This window comes from Podarcis bocagei (assembly GCF_964188305.1).
Source record: "Podarcis bocagei genome assembly, chromosome: 4".
NCBI lineage: Eukaryota > Metazoa > Chordata > Lepidosauria > Squamata > Lacertidae > Podarcis > Podarcis bocagei.
Window position 1 is genome coordinate 42,100,552 of NC_138128.1, and position 19,017 is coordinate 42,119,568.

Consider the following 19,017-nt stretch of genomic DNA (forward strand, 5'->3'; position numbering starts at 1 on the left):
CAAATACGGGAGACCTAGACTGCAAATTTGTAGAGCTCAAATTTAGTATAGGTGTTGTCACATTAAGATATTGGAACAACTGTTAGGTACTTGTAAAAGTGCAAGGTCCGCAGATCAAAGCAGTCAAATAACCACATTGGGGCAATGCAATACATGGCCACTAACCGTTAAAGACTTTATATGCCATTAGTAAATCCTTGAACTTGGCCCAGTAACAAAGCAGCAGCCTGTTCAGATCTTTGAGCAGGAATGTCATATGCTGAGAGAATCTCAATCCTATCAGCCATCATGCTACAACATTCTGTACTAAAGGCAACCTAGTGCAGCCACTGTGCTAATAATGAACCCATTCTCCAAATCTTAAAAGTCAGAATTAAAATGTCACCATTGGAATATTTCAATTTTTTAAAAAAGGGGGAAAAACAGTTAGTATATTGAAACAGCCATATAGTTCCATGTAATATACTGGTTAAAGATCACTTAAAGACCTGCAGGCTGTTAGCCACCCTGTGGTAATAGAGCTCAATTATTCTTAATTTTTGCTTTTCCCTCTCAGGGTTCTGGAAAGCCACTTGTCCCCCTTCTTGCACAAGCCCTTTGCTGGTCTTTGTTAACTCAAAAAGTGGAGACAACCAGGGAGTAAAGTTCCTACGAAGATTCAAACAACTGCTGAATCCTGCACAGGTCTTTGATCTTATGAATGGAGGACCTCACCTCGGGTAAGAGATGCTCTCTTGATGTACAGATGCCTGCAAATACTTAGAGTGGCCCTAGGCATGAGGGACAAAGCATGAGCTTATATAATGTGGCAATATTGGAGAAAAAGAATGTGTATACAGTGAAACCTTGGTTGTAGAACGTAATCCGTTCCAGAAGGCCGTTTGACTTCCAAAACGTTTAACAACCGAGGCGCGGCTTCCAATTGGTTGCAAGATCTTCTTGCACTCAAGCGGAAGTAACGTTGGATGTTTGGTTTCCGAAAAACATTTGAAAACCGGAGCATTTACTTCTGGGTTTTCGGGAGCCAAAACGTTTGAAAACGGAGCCATTCGAGAACTGAGGTTTGACTGTATTACTTGAGGAGGAGGGGATCAGAGAGAATCCTAATGCTCACAGGGTGGGTGCTCTTTATAATGTCGGTATAGAATATAACCTCTAATGTATCCATCTGTGATTGGTGCCAATATTCTCAAAATCTGGGGTGTAGGTATCTGTTGTATATCCATATTGATTAACATTCATGTATCCATGCTTTTGTTGCTGCTTTCAACAAAAGTTATATGAGGATTTGATTTCATTTTATAAGTAGATTTGGAAGCTACTATATCCGGGGACGTCTTCTCCACTTAGGATTGTTGTGTTCCTTGCATGAAAATTATATTGAAAGTCTTGATGCCTGAGTGTTGTACGATAGGTCCGCAACTTAAGTTGGGGTTACATTCTGGGGGTCTTGCCTAAAGCCAAAATGCATAATGTCAGAACCCACTGGATTCAATGGTGGGTGGGATTGCCAAAGTCATTTTTCTTGGAACCCCACCCCAGGGCAGCAGCTGAAGAAGGAGCAAAAAGGGTTATCTTGTGTGTGTGTTTCTTTGTGGCTGTTTAGCTGCTCTCCCTGTGCAAAGGTCAGAGGGGGCAGGGTTTCTGTTGAGGCAGGTGATTAGCTGTGGGAGGAGCTTATCAGAGCTTGCAGGGCAGCAGCTGAAGAAGGAGCAAAAAGGGTTTTTTGTGTGTGTGTGTTTCTTTGTGGCTGATTAGCTGCTCTCCCTGTGCAAAGGTCAGAGGGGGCAGGGTTTCTGTTGAGGCAGGTGATTAGCTGTGGGAGGAGCTTATCAGAGCTTGCAGGGCAGCACCGCGCGCTGCTAGGCGCGCACATTTTGATCCGTCTTTTAGATTTAGGGGAGCTAGTCTCAAACGTTTGTTGGGGGAGACCTAGGTTTTTTTGGGGGGAGGAGTTATTTGTCCTGTCTTCACGCTTTTTATGATGGAGGACCGCTGTAGCCACCCCCAACGACACGTTCTCAAGATGGAGGGGGAGGGAACAGCTGCAGTCGCCTGCGGTTCCTGCACAATGTTTGCCATCTTGCCAAAGGTTGCAGGCAGCTTTACCTGCAGCAATTGCATGTTGATTGCCCTCTTAGAAGACAAAGTCCAGCAACTGGAGGAACGTGTAGCTACGCTCCAACGAATTAGAGAGCTGGAGCTCTTCTTGGAAGCAACAGAGCACACCATCTCCACCAAGGAGGAGACAGGGGACTCCCCTGAGAAGGAGGCTAGTTCACCAACACAGGAGCCAGACATATGGAGAAACGTGACTCAAAGAAGTAGGAGGCCCAGGGTTCGCTCTGATTGTTTAGAACTACACAATCGCTTTGAGGTCCTCTCCCCTAGCATGGAAGACGAAGAGCAGACTCCATTTGAGGATCTCTCCTTCATTACAGTCGATCAGGTATATGAAGACGAGCAGCAAAGTCAGTCCTCAGGGAATGTGCAGGCGACCTTGGAACGGACAGCTCACGGAAGAACCCCGACCAAACCTAAGAGGAGGCGTGTAGTGGTGATAGGGGATTCCCTACTGAGGGGAACAGAAGCAATGATCTGTGGGCCTGACAAGATGTCTCGGGAAGTGTGCTGTCTCCCCGGGGCTAAGATCCAAGATGTAACTGAACGACTGCAAGGAATCATAAAACCCACTGACAAATACCCCTTCCTCTTGGTTCATGTGGGAACCAATGACACTGCAAGCAATAGCCTCCAGAAGATCAAAAGAGACTACGAGGCTCTGGGCAGGAAATTGAAGCAATTAAATGCACAAATTGTCATCTCATCTGTCCTCCCAGTTGAACGACGTGGCCCAGGGAGAGAGGGAAAAATAGTGGAAGTGAACAGCTGGCTTCGCAAATGGTGTAAACAGGAACGGTTTGGATTCTTAGATCACGGACTGCAGTTTCTTGAAGATGGACTTCTGGCAAGCGATGGGCTGCACCTCACAACGGTTGGGAGAAATGTTTTTGCCAAAAATCTCAGAAACCTCATCAGGAGGGCTTTAAACTGACTAATGTGGAGGAGGGAGACAGTGCTCCTGAAGGTAGGAGTCTATCAATTGATGAAGATGATCATCCAAATGTCATAGACCAAATGGAGCAAACAGCACGCAGACCTAGTGGTGGGAGGAAAAAAATCCTTAAATAAGAGACACGGGGGAATGATTAATAGACTTCAATGTCTGTACACTAATGCACAAAGCATGGGAAATAAACAAGATGAGCTTGAGCTCTTGGTACAGCAAACTAAATATTACATAATAGGCATCACTGAAACCTAGTGGGATAAGTCCCACGATTGGAATGTAATAATGGAGGGATACAATCTATTTCAGAGAAACAGACCAGACAAGAAAGGAGGAGGAGTGGCGTTATATGTCAGGGATGTGTATACCTGTGAAGAGATCCAAGATTTAGAACCTCAAAGCCAAAGTGAGAGCATTTGGGTCAAAATTAAGGGAGAGAAGAATAACAGTGACCTCATTGTGGGAGTTTACTATAGATCCCCAAGCCAAACGGAGGACATAGATGATGCCTTCCTGGAACAGATGGCCAAGCATGCAAAAGGAAGGGAGATAGTAGTAATGGGGGACTTCAATTACCCGGATATTTGTTGGATGTCAAACTCAGCCAAAAGCATAAGGTCAAACAGATTCCTCACTGGCCTTGCAGACAAATTCATTGTCCAGAAAGTGGGAGAAGCAACAAGAGGAACAGCCATTTTAGATCTGGTCCTAACCAATGTTGATGACCTGGTTAGTGGGGTAGAAGTGGAAGGATCATTAAGCGCGAGTGATCATGCTCTTCTGAAGTTTACTATACAGCGGAAAGGAGCAGCCAAGCATACTAGGACTCAATTTCTTGACTTTAAGAAAGCCGACTTCATAAAACTTAGGGAAGTGCTGGGTGAGATCCCATGGACAGTAATACTAAAAGGAAAGGGAGTTCATGATGGCTGGGAGTTTGTTAAGAGGGAGATACTAAAAGCACAACGTCAGGCAATACCAATGAGACGGAAACATGGAAGGTGCCTAAAGAAGCCAGGGTGGCTATCTAAAGAACTTTTAACTGAGTTAAGATTAAAAAAGGATGTGGACAAAAAATGGAAAAGGGGGGAAACCACCAAAGAGGAATTCAAACAAATAGCCAGCACGTGTAGACAGACACGCGCACAGAATGAACTCAGGCTTGCTAGAGAGGTTAAAAGCAACAAAAAGGGCTTTTATGGGTATGTTCATAGCAAAAGGAAGAACAAAGAAACAGTGGGGTCACTCAGAGGAGAAGATGGTGAAATGCAAACAGGGGACACAGAAAGGGCTGAACTCCTCAATGCCTTCTTTGCCTCAGTCTTCTCCGATAAAGAAAACAATGCCTGACCTGAAGAATTTGGAGCAAATGATTCAGCAAAGGAAACACAGCCCAGAATAACTAAGGAGATAGTACAAGAATACTTGGCTAGTTTAGATGTATTCAAGTCTCCAGGGCCAGATGAACTGCATCCAAGAGTATTAAAAGAATTGGCAGATGTGATCTCAGAACCACTGGCAGTCATCTTTGAGAATTCCTGGAGAACAGGCGAAGTCCCAGCAGACTGGAGGAGGGCAAATGTTGTCCCTATTTTCAAAAAGAGGAAAAGAGAGGACCCAAATAATTACCGCCCAGTCAGTCTGACATCAATACCAGGGAAGATTCTGGAGCAGATCATCAAGCAAACAGTCTGTGAGCACCTAGAAAGGAATGCTGTGATCACCAATAGTCAGCATGGAATTCTGAAAAATAAGTCATGTCAGACTAACCTGATCTCGTTTTTTGACAGAATTACAAGCCTGGTAGATGAAGGGAACACAGTGGATGTAGCCTACCTTGATTTCAGCAAGACATTTGACAAGGTGCCCCATGATATTCGTGTAAAGAAGCTGGTAAAATGCGGTCTTGACTATGCTACCACTCAGTGGATTTGTAACTGGCTGACTGACCGAACCCAAAGGGTGCTCATCAATGGTTCCTCTTCATCCTGGAGAAGTGACTAGTGGTGTGCCACAGGGTTCTGTCTTGGGCCCAGTCTTATTCAACATCTTTATCAACGACTTGGATGATGGACTCAAGGGCATCCTGATCAAATTTGCAGATGACACCAAACTGGGAGGGGTGGCTAACACCCCAGAGGACAGGATCACACTTCAAAACGACCTTGACAAATTAGAGAACTGGGCAAAAACAAACAAGATGAATTTTAACAGGGAGAAATGTAAAGTATTGCACTTGGGCAAAAAAAAATGAGAGGCACAAATACAAGATGGGTGACACCTGGCTTGAGAGCAGTACATGTGAAAATGATCTAGGAGTCTTGGTTGACCACAAACTTGACATGAGCCAACAGTGTGACGCGGCAGCTAAAAAAAGCCAATGCAATTCTGGGCTGCATCAATAGGAGTATAGCATCTAGATCAAGGGAAGTAATAGTGCCACTGTATTCTGCTCTGGTCAGACCTTACCTGGAGTACTGTGTCCAGTTCTGGGCACCACAGTTCAAGAAGGACACTGACAAACTGGAATGTGTCCAGAGGAGGGCAACCAAAATGGTCAAAGGCCTGGAAACGATGCCTTATGAGGAACGGCTAAGGGAGCTGGGCATGTTTAGCCTGGAGAAGAGGAGGTTAAGGGGTGATATGATAGCCATGTTCAAATATATAAAAGGATGTCACATAGAGGAGGAAGAAAGGTTGTTTTCTGCTGCTCCAGAGAAGCAGACACAGAGCAATGGATCCAAACTACAAGAAAGAAGATTCCACCTAAACATTAGGAAGAACTTCCTGACAGTAAGAGCTGTTTGACAGTGGAATTTGCTGCCAAGGAGTGTGGTGGAGTCTCCTACTTTGGAGGTCTTTAAGCAGAGGCTTGACAACCATATGTCAGGAGTGCTCTGATGGTGTTTCTTGCTTGGCAGGGGGTTGGACTCGATGGCCCTTGTGGTCTCTTCCAACTCTATGATTCTATGATTTTAAATGCTTAAATCTTGGTTTTTTGCCATGTGCATACAGCTGAATGTGCACAAGCTAAATGCACACAAGTTGCAGACTTACTGTAATTTATGCATCTCTGTGTCTTTGAATAAGAACGCATTTAAAGTTTAGAAAGCTGCCTTATTAGGTCAGACTATTTGTCCATCTAATCCACTATTGCCTACTCTGACTGGCAGTGACTCTTTAGGATTTGGGGCATAGGTCCTTCACATTACCAGCTATCTGCTGCTTTAACTGGTGATGCCAGGTGAGTGAGCCTAGAGACCTCTGGATGTAAACACCTGCTCAACCACTTAGCTGTGGTCTCAAAATATACCGTATTTTTCGCTCTATTGGACGCACCGGACCACAGGACGCACCTAGTTTTTAGAGGGGGAAATCAAGGAAAAAAATATTATCCCTCCCCCCAGCCACAAAGAGCAACGGACAGGCTGTGCGCAGCCTGTCTGCTTCTCCCAGAGCTTCTTGGGGCTGCGGGGGAAGCCCGGGTTCCCCCACCAGCCCCAAAGAGCAAAGAAGCCAAGACAGCGCACGGGATCCATAGCCGCGCAACCTCTCCAGCCAGGAGCTAAACCTCTCCAGCGCGGCTAAAGAAGAAGACAAGGCAGTCCAGGGCAGGCACCCACTGCCCTGGCTTCCTCTTTAGCCTTGCACAGCATCTTTAGTCTTGTGCAACGGGATGGATTGCGCCCGCTGTCCACCGGGGCTGGACTAGATGACTCCTGGGGTTCCCTTCCAACCTTGCAATTCTATGACCTCGGAAGGTGTTTGGGGTCTCCACCACTGGAGGCTTTTAAGCAGCGGTTGGGGGACCATCTGCCTGGCGTTCTTTAGCTGTGATTCCTACATTGTGAGGGGGCTGGGCTAGATGACCCTCAGGTGGCCCTCCCAACTCTATACAGTCCTACAGTTCTGCAGCAGGAGATCCACAGCCACTTAGAATCATAGAATCATAGAATTGGAATAGACCACAAGGGCCATCGAGTCCAACCCCCTGCCAAGCAGGAAACACCATCAGAGCACTTCACACAATGCCCACTCCCAATTTTCATCTGAGAGACATGTGGCTTCAGTGTCTAGGTAGGTACCCCCCTACTTGCCACACTTCCCCCACCTCACTTAAGCTGAGGGAATTCCTGCCCAGAGAAGCTCCCAGGTGAGGCAAGGGTTAAGATCTACCTCTGGTAGATCTCTTGCGGCTGGAGAGGCACGCAAGGCTAAAGAGGAAGCCAGGGCAGTGAACGGGATGGATCGCGCTCGCTGCCCTGGCTTCCTCCCACCACCCCCCACCCCCGGAGAGGCGCGCAAGTCCAAAGGGGAAGCCAGGCAGCGAACGGGATGGATCGCGCTCGCTGCCCTGGCTTCCCCTTTAGACATGCGAAGCCTCCCACCCCCCCCCCACCCCCGGAGAGGCGCGCAAGTCTAAAGGGGAAGCCAGGCAGCGAGCGCGATCCATCCCGTTCGCTGCCTGGCTTCCTCCCACCCCCCCCACCCCCGGAGAGGCGCGCAAGTCTAAAGGGGAAGCCAGGCAGCGAACGGGATGGATCGCGCTCGCTGCCCTGGCTTCCCCTTTAGACATGCGAAGCCTCCCACCCCCCCCACCCCCGGAGAGGCGCGCAAGTCTAAAGGGGAAGCCAGGCAGCGAGCGCGATCCATCCCGTTCGCTGCCTGGCTTCCTCCCACCCACCCCCCACCCCCGGAGAGGCGCGCAAGTCTAAAGGGGAAGCCAGGCAGCGAACGGGATGGATCGCGCTCGCTGCCCTGGCTTCCCCTTTAGACATGCGAAGCCTCCCACCCCCACCCCACCCCCGGAGAGGCGCGCAAGTCTAAAGGGGAAGCCAGGCAGCGAGCGCGATCCATCCCGTTCGCTGCCTGGCTTCCTCCCACCCACCCCCCACCCCCGGAGAGGCGCGCAAGTCTAAAGGGGAAGCCAGGCAGCGAACGGGATGGATCGCGCTCGCTGCCCTGGCTTCCCCTTTAGACATGCGAAGCCTCCCACCCCCCCCCACCCCCGGAGAGGCGCGCAAGTCTAAAGGGGAAGCCAGGCAGCGAGCGCGATCCATCCCGTTCGCTGCCTGGCTTCCTCCCCACCCCCACCCCCGGAGAGGCGCGCAAGTCTAAAGGGGAAGCCAGGCAGCGAACGGGATGGATCGCGCTCGCTGCCCTGGCTCCTCTTTAGCCTTGCGAAGCCTCCCACCCCCACCACCCCCGCTGGAGAGGCGCGCAAGTCTAAAGAGGAAGCCAGGGCAGCGAACGGGATGCATCGCGCTCGCTGCCCTGGCTTCCTCTTTAGCCTTGCGAAGCCTCCCCCCGGCTGGAGAGGTTGTGCAAGGCTTTTCTAGAGGAGGGAGAAGGGACTGACTGGCGGCGTCAGTCCCTTCTCCCTCTTGGGGAAAAGCCCGCAAGAGCCGCGCGAAGCTTGTGTGGGGCTCTTGAGGGCTTTTCCTGCCTGCCTCCTCCCTGCATTCGCTCTATAGGACGCACAGACTTTTCCCCTTAGTTTTTAAGACGGGAAAAGTGCGTCCTATGGTGCGAAAAATACGGTATGTGTTCATTCTGTTACATTTACTGCAGGGATACGGTACCCCTTATGAAGCTCCATAGAACCTTTCATTTATTTCTTGAATTGCAAACCACTCTCTGTGGTTCTTGTTCTGGGAAGAAAGTATCTGCTTTAAAAAACCCAAATACTCTAGTACCCAAACTTATGTCTTTGTGTTGCATAGATGGCTAACTGGTACACTGCTGTTACTTTGCCCCTGCAAATACAGATTCTGATTAATTTGAAGTCTTTATTACTCCTGTTGAATAGATTTTAGTTGTTAAACTCTCTCGTATTTTAATAATACATTACAGCAGATACACCTTTTTTCCCTGTGCAGTTTACGTTTATTCCAGAAATTCGACACCTTCCGAATTCTGGTATGTGGTGGGGATGGAAGCGTTGGATGGGTTCTCTCTGAAATTGACAGCCTTAGTCTCCATAAACAGGTAATTTCTCTAAGTTGCCATTCTACATGTGTATTGGCTAAATGACAAAAGAGAGCAAGGAGGAACTTATGAAATACAATTTTGCCTAGAATAACGAAATATCTAAGACTGAAAGTTTGCATGACAAACATGGGATTCCCAACTCTGTGTTTACTGAATGTGAGTAAGGTTCATTTGCAAGAGAGCAGCAGTAGGTGTTGCCCCCACCTAGTGTTTATCACAATATCTTCCCCCAGCCAAATAACTTTCCGGTCTCAGGAAGTCTTAAATGGTATAGTCTTTTATGTATTTGTTTGCTTAGGGCTGGTTCACAAGGCCCTGTTTAAGTCCAGCATAGCAACTGTTCCGCATAGCAACTCATTCATGTGTAGATGTTCACCATGCGTAACTTTCAGCTTTCACTATGCCGCTGCAGTCTTCCAACCCTTTATTCCAATTCACAGTTTCATGGCACAAACCATGTAGAGTAGCCTCTGTGCAGGCAGTTTTGAAGTTATTGTTGGGCTGATACTTGATCATATAAATCATGCCTAGTTCTTGAAATAGCTATTTGCTTGGAATGGAAGTATTGCCTTTATGATAACAAATAATTCTTGTTTCAAAATGGCAATAGCACCACTTTGTGGTTAACTGAAATACTGATCTTTAACAAAGCCTTCAACTATTGTTCAATGTCAAGGATGTAATTGAACTCTGTTTCTCACACTTTAACTTTTTAGAAACAGATTTCTTATCAGCTATTTTTGACTGTTGCCAGCCCTACATTGCATCCTTCTTGTTGTTATTGTTGTAAACTCCAGCAGTGGGTCTCCATATTTTTTTAAAAGACCTGTAGATGTTGAAAGGCAAGATTTGAAGAAAAAGTAGATTTTAAATAATTGCTTTGAATAGGAGTAAGCCACCATTCCTTGTAATGGAAAGCTGGGGAAATATATATATATATTTAATGGGTAGGAATTCTTAAATAAGGATCTGGCGTGTGGCGACTCCAATCTGCAAAAAATAAAACAACAAAATAATTTGAAAATGGTGAAACAATATGGGTGAAATATTAACGACATAGTTTCTTTTTAACTGGACTCTTTACTGTGTAATTTTCTCACATCGTCTTTACTGTAAGAAATCAACTAGAAAACATTCAGTGGTCAGAGTTGGTGTGGGCAGTGAATCCCTTTGGGCTAGTCTTATTTTTATTCTCCCCTTCCTATGTAGTGCCAGTTGGGAGTGTTACCCTTGGGCACAGGCAATGATCTTGCCCGTGTGCTAGGCTGGGGATCTGCTTGTGATGATGACACTCAACTTCCTCAGATACTGGAAAAGCTGGAAAGGGCCAGTACCAAAATGCTTGACAGGTAGGTGCTGTTCTATGATTCTGCTCCTGTTCCCTAACACAGTGATAGTCAGAATCACCAAATGTGCACATGGAAGTCCCTTGCACTTCTGGAGCTTTAGTGCTAGATATGGCCCAAAGTCTGAAGTTTTTGTCAGTGGGCCTGTTTTACTCTGCCCTGAGTCTGTTTAATGGGTTGTGGGTGTCTAACGAGCTGTGTGCTAAAGCAGTGGAAAAGAGGAAGGCATCTCTGAAAGATTTTTGTATGGCATTCTTTTAACAGCAGCTGTTTTCTGTATCAGTCAATATAGTAATAACTATGCTGAATAGTTCCTCCTATGTATCCCAGGATTCCCTAATTTTAGGAGGAGTTGCTTTTACAGGAACGTTGCTCTCCTTCCTTCCCAATAGTTTAAAAGTATTTTTGTGAGTTTGAAGAGATGAGATTTGTCTCTGTGTGAAGGCATCCTGCTGGCCCTGCCTCATTGCACATGTTGCACCTGAACAAAAAAAAAAGTCAAAAGGATCAATTTCCTTTGTTCATTTTTAATACAGAGATGTAAGAAGGGAAAGTGTGTTCCTTCTAGAATCATCTGCCTTAAGCATCCACTTCCTGTTGCTTCTTCATAAACAACGTGTGCCCTTTTAAGGGTATCTAATTTGTATTAAATGCTGTGATGTCTCTTTTTCAATAGGTGGAGCATTATGGTGTATGAAACAAAACTTCCTCGACAAGCATCTGCTTCTACAGTCACTGAAGATTTCAGTGAAGATTCTGAGGTAGTTGTATACATTGGGGGGACCATGAAAATGAACTAAGAAAAGTTAATGATAGCAGAGCAAAACACCTATGAGATAGATACATGGGGAAATAGCTCTAAGGGGAGGCATGGCTTCTATACTCAGATATGTAGAAAGGACTCAGAGAGACAAAAAACTAAAGCATTCTCCAGATTAAAAAATATTTTTAATTGTTTTCATAGCTCAAACAAATGTTAAGTTTTACTGCAATCATTTCCCTTGTCTGATGTCACAGTGAAGTGAATACCAAGTTGCTTGACTTTTTTTGTATGTTTTGTGAGTGCTCACTGTAGAGTAAACTGAAATCATGGCTACACCTTTATGGGGAGCCAAGAATACAGCATGTACTGCTCCATGTTGACCCTGTAATGTGCAAGTCCAGATGATGTGATAACAATTATCCATTTCTGACTATGACAAGGTGCAGCAGATTCTCTTCTATGAAGATTCTGTGGCTGCTCATTTATCCAAAATCTTGACATCCGACCAACACTCAGTGGTCATTTCATCAGCCAAGTAAGTACTCCAGAGAAAGGTGGTATAAAGAAGTCTGCTATATTATGCGTGTTGGGGAAATAATTATTGCTTATCTTTTCTATTTCACTTAGGGTGCTCTGTGAGACTGTGAAGGATTTTGTGGCTCGAGTAGGGAAAGCCTACGAGAAAGCACCAGAAAGCTCTGAGGAGTCAGAAGTCATGGCCAGAAAGGTATTTGGGGGGAAAGGAAATTCAAATCTCCCACCCTCTCTCTCCAAAACACACACACACACACACACACACACACACACACACTTTATACAATTTCTATAAAACTTTATGCTTTCTACTTGCAGTGCTCTGTTTTGAAAGAAAAGCTTGACTCCCTTCTGAAAACACTGAATGAAGAATCTCAAGCTTTGTCATCTTTGCCAAACCCGCCTCCTACCATAGCAGAAGAGACAGAAGAGGGCGATGGTTCAGGCAGCGCTTGTGATTCTTCTAGTGAGCGTTCAGTAGGCTCCTCTTGCACTGCCCGTCCTCAGATATTCCGTCCACGTGAGCAATTGATGTTGAGAGCCAACAGTCTGAAAAAAGCTATTCGTCAGATTATAGAGCATGCAGAAAAAGGTAAGGACTAGAAAATCTTGAGTGCGCCTCAAGTGCTATATGAAAGGAAATATGCTACTGTATTATCAAGACATACAAGAATTGAGATTCAACTACTGCATTTTTAAATAGGCTGTATAATTCCTTCAAAAGTCAGAAATGAATTCTGTAGACTATGTATGGTTTTCACCATGAAGCTGCCATTTTTTCTGATGTCAGAAGTAAGAAAAACACTTATCAGATCACCCTTTTCAAACATGTTAACTGACTGACCATGTTCACCTGTCATGCTAAGTCATAAACAAGCAGCATGGTAGTGCATGCAGCTGAATGACTCCCATTTCACTCTGTTCAAATTGGGAGTAACAAACCAAGAGTTTATTGTAACATGTGAATCAGTGCTTATGGTTTTTCCTTTCTTTCAGTTGTGCATACATACATGCATAATTTTATTTGTATGCTGGCTTTCTGTAGCTAAAACCATGCTCTGTGGTTTTTTGGGGTCTATTTTATTTTACTCTATTCTACATATTTGGAGTATGTGTTTTATGTGCTTCCTATTTTGTTCCCTTTTGTTTTGTGATGGTCATTGACCTTAACAATAAATATTTGAAAACTAAGGAACTGTATTTCTAAGCTTGGCTTAGGACCAGGTTCACATGACTTTTTCTGTCATCACACAGAGGTTAAATAAGCAGAATAAATCCTTTTGTTCCTTTAGTGTCCTTTATTTGTTTTCCACTTTTTAGTATCATTTGTTTGGTTACCAAATGCTTCTTGCAAATAAAGGCAGTCGTCTGGAAATGGCTTTGGTCACATGAGAAATATATCCTTGGAAGTTGCACCTTTTTCCATATTGGTAGAACCATTTTAATTTTGATTAGAAAGGCTCCTATCTCCTGCAAGTGTTCCTTATCTTCATTCTTGAACATAGATGCAGTTTGTGGGCAGGAACTACAGTGCGAAATGTGCAAGTCAGCTGAATTACTCTAAAGTAATATTTTATAATGGTACAGTGGAACCTCAGTTGTCAAATGCTTCAGAAGCCAAACACTGACTACCGGAAGTGAATGCTTCCGTTTTCGAACGGACCTCGGAAGTTGAACGGCTTCAGAGGCGCATTTCTCCATTTTTTAAAAGGAAATTGCTGACCGGCAATTGTGCCTCAGTTGTCAAATGTTTCAGAAGTCGAATGGTCTTATGGAACGGATTGTGTTCAACAACCGAAGTTCCACTGTAGTTACAGTGGTAATTTGACTTCTGTTATTTATAAACAATATTGAAGTTACATTGTGACATTGAAGTTGAGTGGATCATGATGCACTTTCATCAGAACATGGGTTACAGATGTATGTATGAATGCTTTGCTGTGTAAATTTTATATCCAAATTGGTTATCTATGTTGAGAAAAGATATGTGAATAGGAAGAATTTTAATACTTGTTCATGGGTCTTTCCTAAAGAAGCTATGTTTATAACCGCTCTCTACAAATATACCTTGACAGCTCCACTTAGCATTTTATGGTGTGCCTAGACTGTCAGCAATTCTCCAGTGTTGTCCCTGACAGTTAGTAGATTGTAATCCAAGTGCTTTACTGAAACATGGTATGTTCTGAACAGTCTAAAGTTCTTTTGGTTCTTTTTGCTGTTTTTTTATAACAGGTGTTGCAAAAATAAGATGAGCAGTGGCCTGTGTGTTTTACAGAATCTGGGAAAGCCATTTGATGAAGGTTCTAGGATGAAAATGTAATAAATAGTGTTGCTGTCTTCCACTTACCCAGTTCCCTCCCTCAGTGCAGTGTGATATAAGTACCAAGCAAGTCTGTCTGACTCTCTTACTGCTTTACTGTTTAGCTGTCGATGAACAGAACGCTCAAACCCAAGAACAGGAGAGCTTCCTCTTGGGTCTCTCTACCACTGAAGAGGGAAAGGACTTAAGGAATGAAAATAAAATCTCCTTACAGTCTTCACACACTGGCAACTATGGATTTCCAAAAGGGAGGAGCCATCGGAAAGGTAAAAACCTAGTTAACCTTTGTTGAAGGCAGCATCTTTATATGTGTCTTTCTGGCGTCGCCTTGCAATTTGTAATATTTCCATAGCCCTGGGTCTGAGATCTTGTTCCAAGTGTTACACCATCCCTTATCAGTTGGATAGTGAGATAAGCAAATAATGACATACAGCTTTAAATTCTCAGTTTTTATGCTGTTTTAGCAATAGATCATCTCAGCCTAGAGTTCCTGAAGCACCTTGTAGTTGTTGTTATTATGACCTTAGGTATAGGGCTAGGAGCTAAGCTATTAGGATCCAGAATTTGCAGTACATAGTTTAGTAGCAGCTGTTAATAAGCTCAGCTGTGTTTCTCCCCGAAATACTATTGACTCACTTTATTCTGAATAACCATAAATAATTTTAAAATGCATTGGTCAGTAGGGCAAAGGAAGCTACAGAAGTTAGAAAAAGCTTCTTTTCAAAAGCATCAAAATTTCACAAAGTCTGTGGAATTCTAAATATTTATAACAAACTTAAGTAATTAATAGTCCTTTCATAAGTCCCTTTGTTTCATTAAAAGCATAACTTAGTATAGTTTCCAAAAGAACCCATTATTTAGTTTTTAAAAGAAGCTTGTCCTCAATTCCATATACTTACAGATCTCCTTGGACTTTCAGATATTTTAATTATGACAACGATCTCTTTGATTGAATGTACAGTATTTTAATATTGGCTACAACATCATGATGGGTCTTTCTTGGAACACTTTCAGTGTTGGCTAGAATATGTTAGAAAATAACAGAAGGGCACAGGAAATCATGGCAGAGAGAACTGCATAGTATTTGTTAGTTTAAGTTTCTTTTATATTTTGAACTGGGAGCACTTCAGAACATCTTTATTCCAGCTAAGGCTTGTTCTTTGGCTACAATATAAAAACCTTTAAAGAATCTGCCCAGATTAAGAGTACCTAGCTGAAAATGTTGGTTTTCATAGCACAATTTGTAACTAACAAACAGTATGGCCCACTACACCTAAGTTTTCTCTGTTCATCGTTTCATAGCATTCTAATGGTACCTGTGATTTTTGTTGTATTTTGTAGTTATCAAGTCTCCTTGTGAAAGATTAATAAGTAAAGGAACTTTATCAGTGGGAAGCTCTGCCTCTCTTCCTCCCCAGGCAGGAAATCGGGATAATCTGCCAATGCTGAATGCAAAGATCATCTACCCCAGTGAGTGCAACAACACTCTTCCCGTCTAGCTAAACCAGAGATGACCTCTTCTGCCACTGAGGACATAACATGGTTTTTCTGTAATCCATTACTGATAAATCAGCTTCTTCTACCACCCCAGAAAGGCAGGGAACACAGCCAACTTTTGGGTCCTAGACTAGGTTAGCTGACTCTGCTCCCAGTTTGTTCCCTGCCTTGCCCAGTACAGCACCTCTCTCTCTCTATTATTATTTTATTTATATTTTCATTATGTATTAAATGTATATACCGCCCTTCGTCCAAGGATCACAGGACAGTTTACAGTATAACAAAAATACATAATGTGATAACAAACAAACAGTTATCCCCCCCTTTTGTTTAAAAGACCATAGATCGTCTTTTATTATCCAGAGGCCTGGGAATGTTTTCACCTGGTGCCTAAAGATATCTAATGAAGGCACCAGGTGAGCTTTCTTGGAGAGAGCATTCCAGAAGCTGGTACCCACTGCCGAAAAGGCCTGTTCTTGTGTTTCCACCTTCCAGACCTCTTGCGGCGGGGGGACACAAATAAGTTCCTTTATATTTTTTCCTTTTGTCTCAAACTTAACCCCTGCTCCTATTATATCTGTCTTCTCTGTTAGCTTGAGATATTTTTTCTGTATTGTCTCCCTTTATCTACCACTAGAAAAGGGGCATGTATGGTAAAGCTAAAGCCCATCTGTGAGAACAAGTATGGAATTAGGGTATACTGCTTAAAACTTACAAATTTTCAAAATCTTACTCCTAAGATGAACTGATCATCACCAGGAAAGCTAATTGTTGTTCAGAGAGAAAAAAGTAAACAAGGTTTTGAACAAGAGCTATGCTATACGAACAATGAGGTCTGTTATTCAGTATTTAGAGGCACATGTCAATAACTGCAGGATAGAAGCAATATTTACAAGCTCTGCTTTATAGTGGCCCATTTTACTTACATCTCTGTTTTGGGACCACATTCGTGCACTTCCATATAAATTCTGAGGATTTTCCTTATAGGAGTTGGGAAGCTGAGTGGGTTCCACTTCAGAACAAAATTTTGAGCATATTTTTCCTAGCTTTCTAACCAAACTAGACATAAGTTTAAATTTGTGTTTGCATTTAATGTGCATTTAAAAATGTGGATGGCTACTGAAGAGGGAAGGTGGCTAATAAATGTGGGTTGCAGCATACAAGGATTTTAGGTCATTCGGGGGTTAACCCTTTCGTCCCTTCTGTGGTCTTGAAGAAAACTTTTCATTTGAAGTTGCTATATGTATTGGAAGGAAATCTACCATTGGCACCAGTGGAGGATTTGCCCCCCATTGCAGCATGAAAATTATTTTTGTTGGGACCACAGTTGGAGAAGAAAGGGTTAAACTCCCCCTTCTCCATGTACTGCCCAATAATTATCAGCTGCTGCCAATCTAAATTTTCTAAAAATATGCATGTTAAATATAAAAAACATACGTATTTAATATCACATCTAGATTGATATCATTAAATCAAAATATATGGTAGAGAAAGTTCTGTTTTTTCTCAGGCACACATAAATTGTTCATAGGAATTAGAAAACTTCTTTGCTTGAATCTGCTTCTGTGTAGGATTTAAGGACTAAGGCTGGAGTTACTCGTAGGTCTAAATTCCTGTTTTTTCCTCATTGTTCAGCAACAGTGAAAGTGTGAGATAATGTTTCATGCTCCAGAAGTGACATCCTGTTGATTTTGGAGGTAAAATAGATCCTGTTTTGCCAATTGAAAATATGCTGTGTCCTGTGTGCTTCATAAACTCCTTGCAGCTTCCTGTAAGTTTTGTATTCTGTTGACAGATATCCGTGCTGGGGCATCTGGTTCTCTACCTGGAGGTTCTGTCATCAGCCGGTTGTTGATCAATGCAGACCCGTTTAACTCTGAGCCAGAAAATCTGTGAGTATTCAAATAAGAGAGAAGGGAATTGAATTCCCTTTGCCACTGTATTACTGAGTAATAAATCATTTTAACAGCAAGTGGAACCAGTGGCGTAGCGTGGGTTGTCAGCACCCGGGGCAAGGCAAGTAATTTGCGCCCCCTAACCTGTGGATTTTAGCACTCGAGTGCGAGCGCGCCCCCCCAGATGTTGCACCCGGCCCCCTGCACCCCCCCACGCTACGCCACTGGGGCTGTGGGCAAGCGAAGGAGCCAAGGACCCCCCCCAAAGGCTCAGCAGGAATTTATTAAATTTATTATTTGCGGAGCCCCCGCGGCCGAGGCAGCCGAAGCCCCCTCCCCTCGGGCGCCTCCCCGCCCCCTCCTCTCCTTGGGCTGTAGGTGGAGCTCCAGATCCGGGCTTGGCGAGCGCCTCTCCTCCTCCCGGCCGGGTCCGGGGGCTTCCAGCCGTGCTCCATCCTCGCCCACCCACTCCCCGCGGCTGAGACTTGCGCTGAGAGCCGGAGCCAGCGGCGCCCCCTTCTGCCGGGAGACCCTCGCCCGCCCGCCGGCTTCCTCTCGGAGGGTTTTGGGGAGCGCAGGGCGCGGCGAGGCCCCTCGGAGCTCTCCTCCCTCCCAGTCGGCAGAAGCAGCCGCCGCCTGTGGCTGGGCCGAGGGGATGGCGGCGTCGGGGTGCGGAGGCTGCCCGTGCCCGGCCAGGCGTCGGTGGCGGCGTCGGCGCTGCAGCAGCGGCTGCTCCTCCTGCGAGCAGTGAGTGGAGCGCAGCCGCAGCGGGGGCGCGTGCGCGCTAGGGCGCAAGGCTGGCGGTGGCGGCGGGGAGCCCGGCGGAGGAAGGAACTTGTCCCTTCCCTCTGGACTCGCACCCCCCCCAGATGTTGCGCCCGGTGCGGCTGGCACCCCTGGCACCCCCCACGCTACGCCACTGAGTGGAACATTTTTCTTACAGTGTAGACAAGGCAAGACAGTCTCTACGAAGCTTGTCTAGTATTTTGATTTTGCAGAAAGTGGTAATACTGAAAGCAGCCCTGTTTTTTAAAAGAGATGACTTCACTTACTAACATGCTTATCTGAATTCTAGTAAAGTCTCCCTCCATCATGATGGCTGGTCTCATATTAAACATTACGTGTGGGTTTGGTTCCAGTCCCCGACAAGCATACACAAAACTGCCTATAATAGGGGGCACCCTGGAGAGTCCTTGTGGCTCATGAGGAGACCCACCCCAGAGCCTCTTCGGTCTCCAAGGTGGGTCTCCTCACAAGCTGGAGGGACAGCAGGGCTTTGTGGAGCTGCTCAGCCTCACCGCCTAGCAGCTGATGTGAGGGATAGCACAGCAACAGTTGCCACTTCCCTGCATGTCAGTTGAGGAAGCCCTGTTGCCCCTCTGGCTTGTGCGGAGACCCTCCCCAGAGCCCAAAGAGGGCACCTTCTTCACAAATAGAAGACACAAAATAGAGCGCATGTATATGAGGAGTTGCCTGTAATATGTTTCAGTGTTTTTTAAGTGACAGTTGGGATGAGAAAGCTGGCTATGTTCTTCTGGCTGAGAGGTTTCTAAAACTTTTCCTAGAATCATAGACCCTGAGGATCATCTAGTTCCCCGCCT

At 45.0% G+C, this 19,017-nt stretch overlaps 1 protein-coding gene across 8 annotated transcripts in view; it reads left to right on the plus strand.

Annotated features, from left to right (window-relative positions):
* The window catches only part of DGKD (diacylglycerol kinase delta), a 79,757-nt gene that overhangs the window by 46,380 nt on the left and 14,360 nt on the right, over positions 1 to 19,017 (plus strand). For 6 of the 8 annotated variants that reach the window (XM_081192078.1, XM_081192074.1, XM_081192072.1 and 3 more), the window contains 10 exons: positions 557 to 719; positions 8,950 to 9,058; positions 10,271 to 10,410; positions 11,084 to 11,171; positions 11,611 to 11,705; positions 11,798 to 11,897; positions 12,023 to 12,296; positions 14,129 to 14,290; positions 15,366 to 15,494; positions 17,317 to 17,413. In XM_081192078.1, coding sequence (XP_081048204.1) covers positions 557 to 719; positions 8,950 to 9,058; positions 10,271 to 10,410; positions 11,084 to 11,171; positions 11,611 to 11,705; positions 11,798 to 11,897; positions 12,023 to 12,296; positions 14,129 to 14,290; positions 15,366 to 15,494; positions 17,317 to 17,413 — 1,357 coding nt within the window. The remainder of the gene's footprint in view (positions 1 to 556; positions 720 to 8,949; positions 9,059 to 10,270; positions 10,411 to 11,083; positions 11,172 to 11,610; positions 11,706 to 11,797; positions 11,898 to 12,022; positions 12,297 to 14,128; positions 14,291 to 15,365; positions 15,495 to 17,316; positions 17,414 to 19,017) is intronic. The other 2 variants (XM_081192073.1, XM_081192075.1) reach the window with 2 other exon arrangements.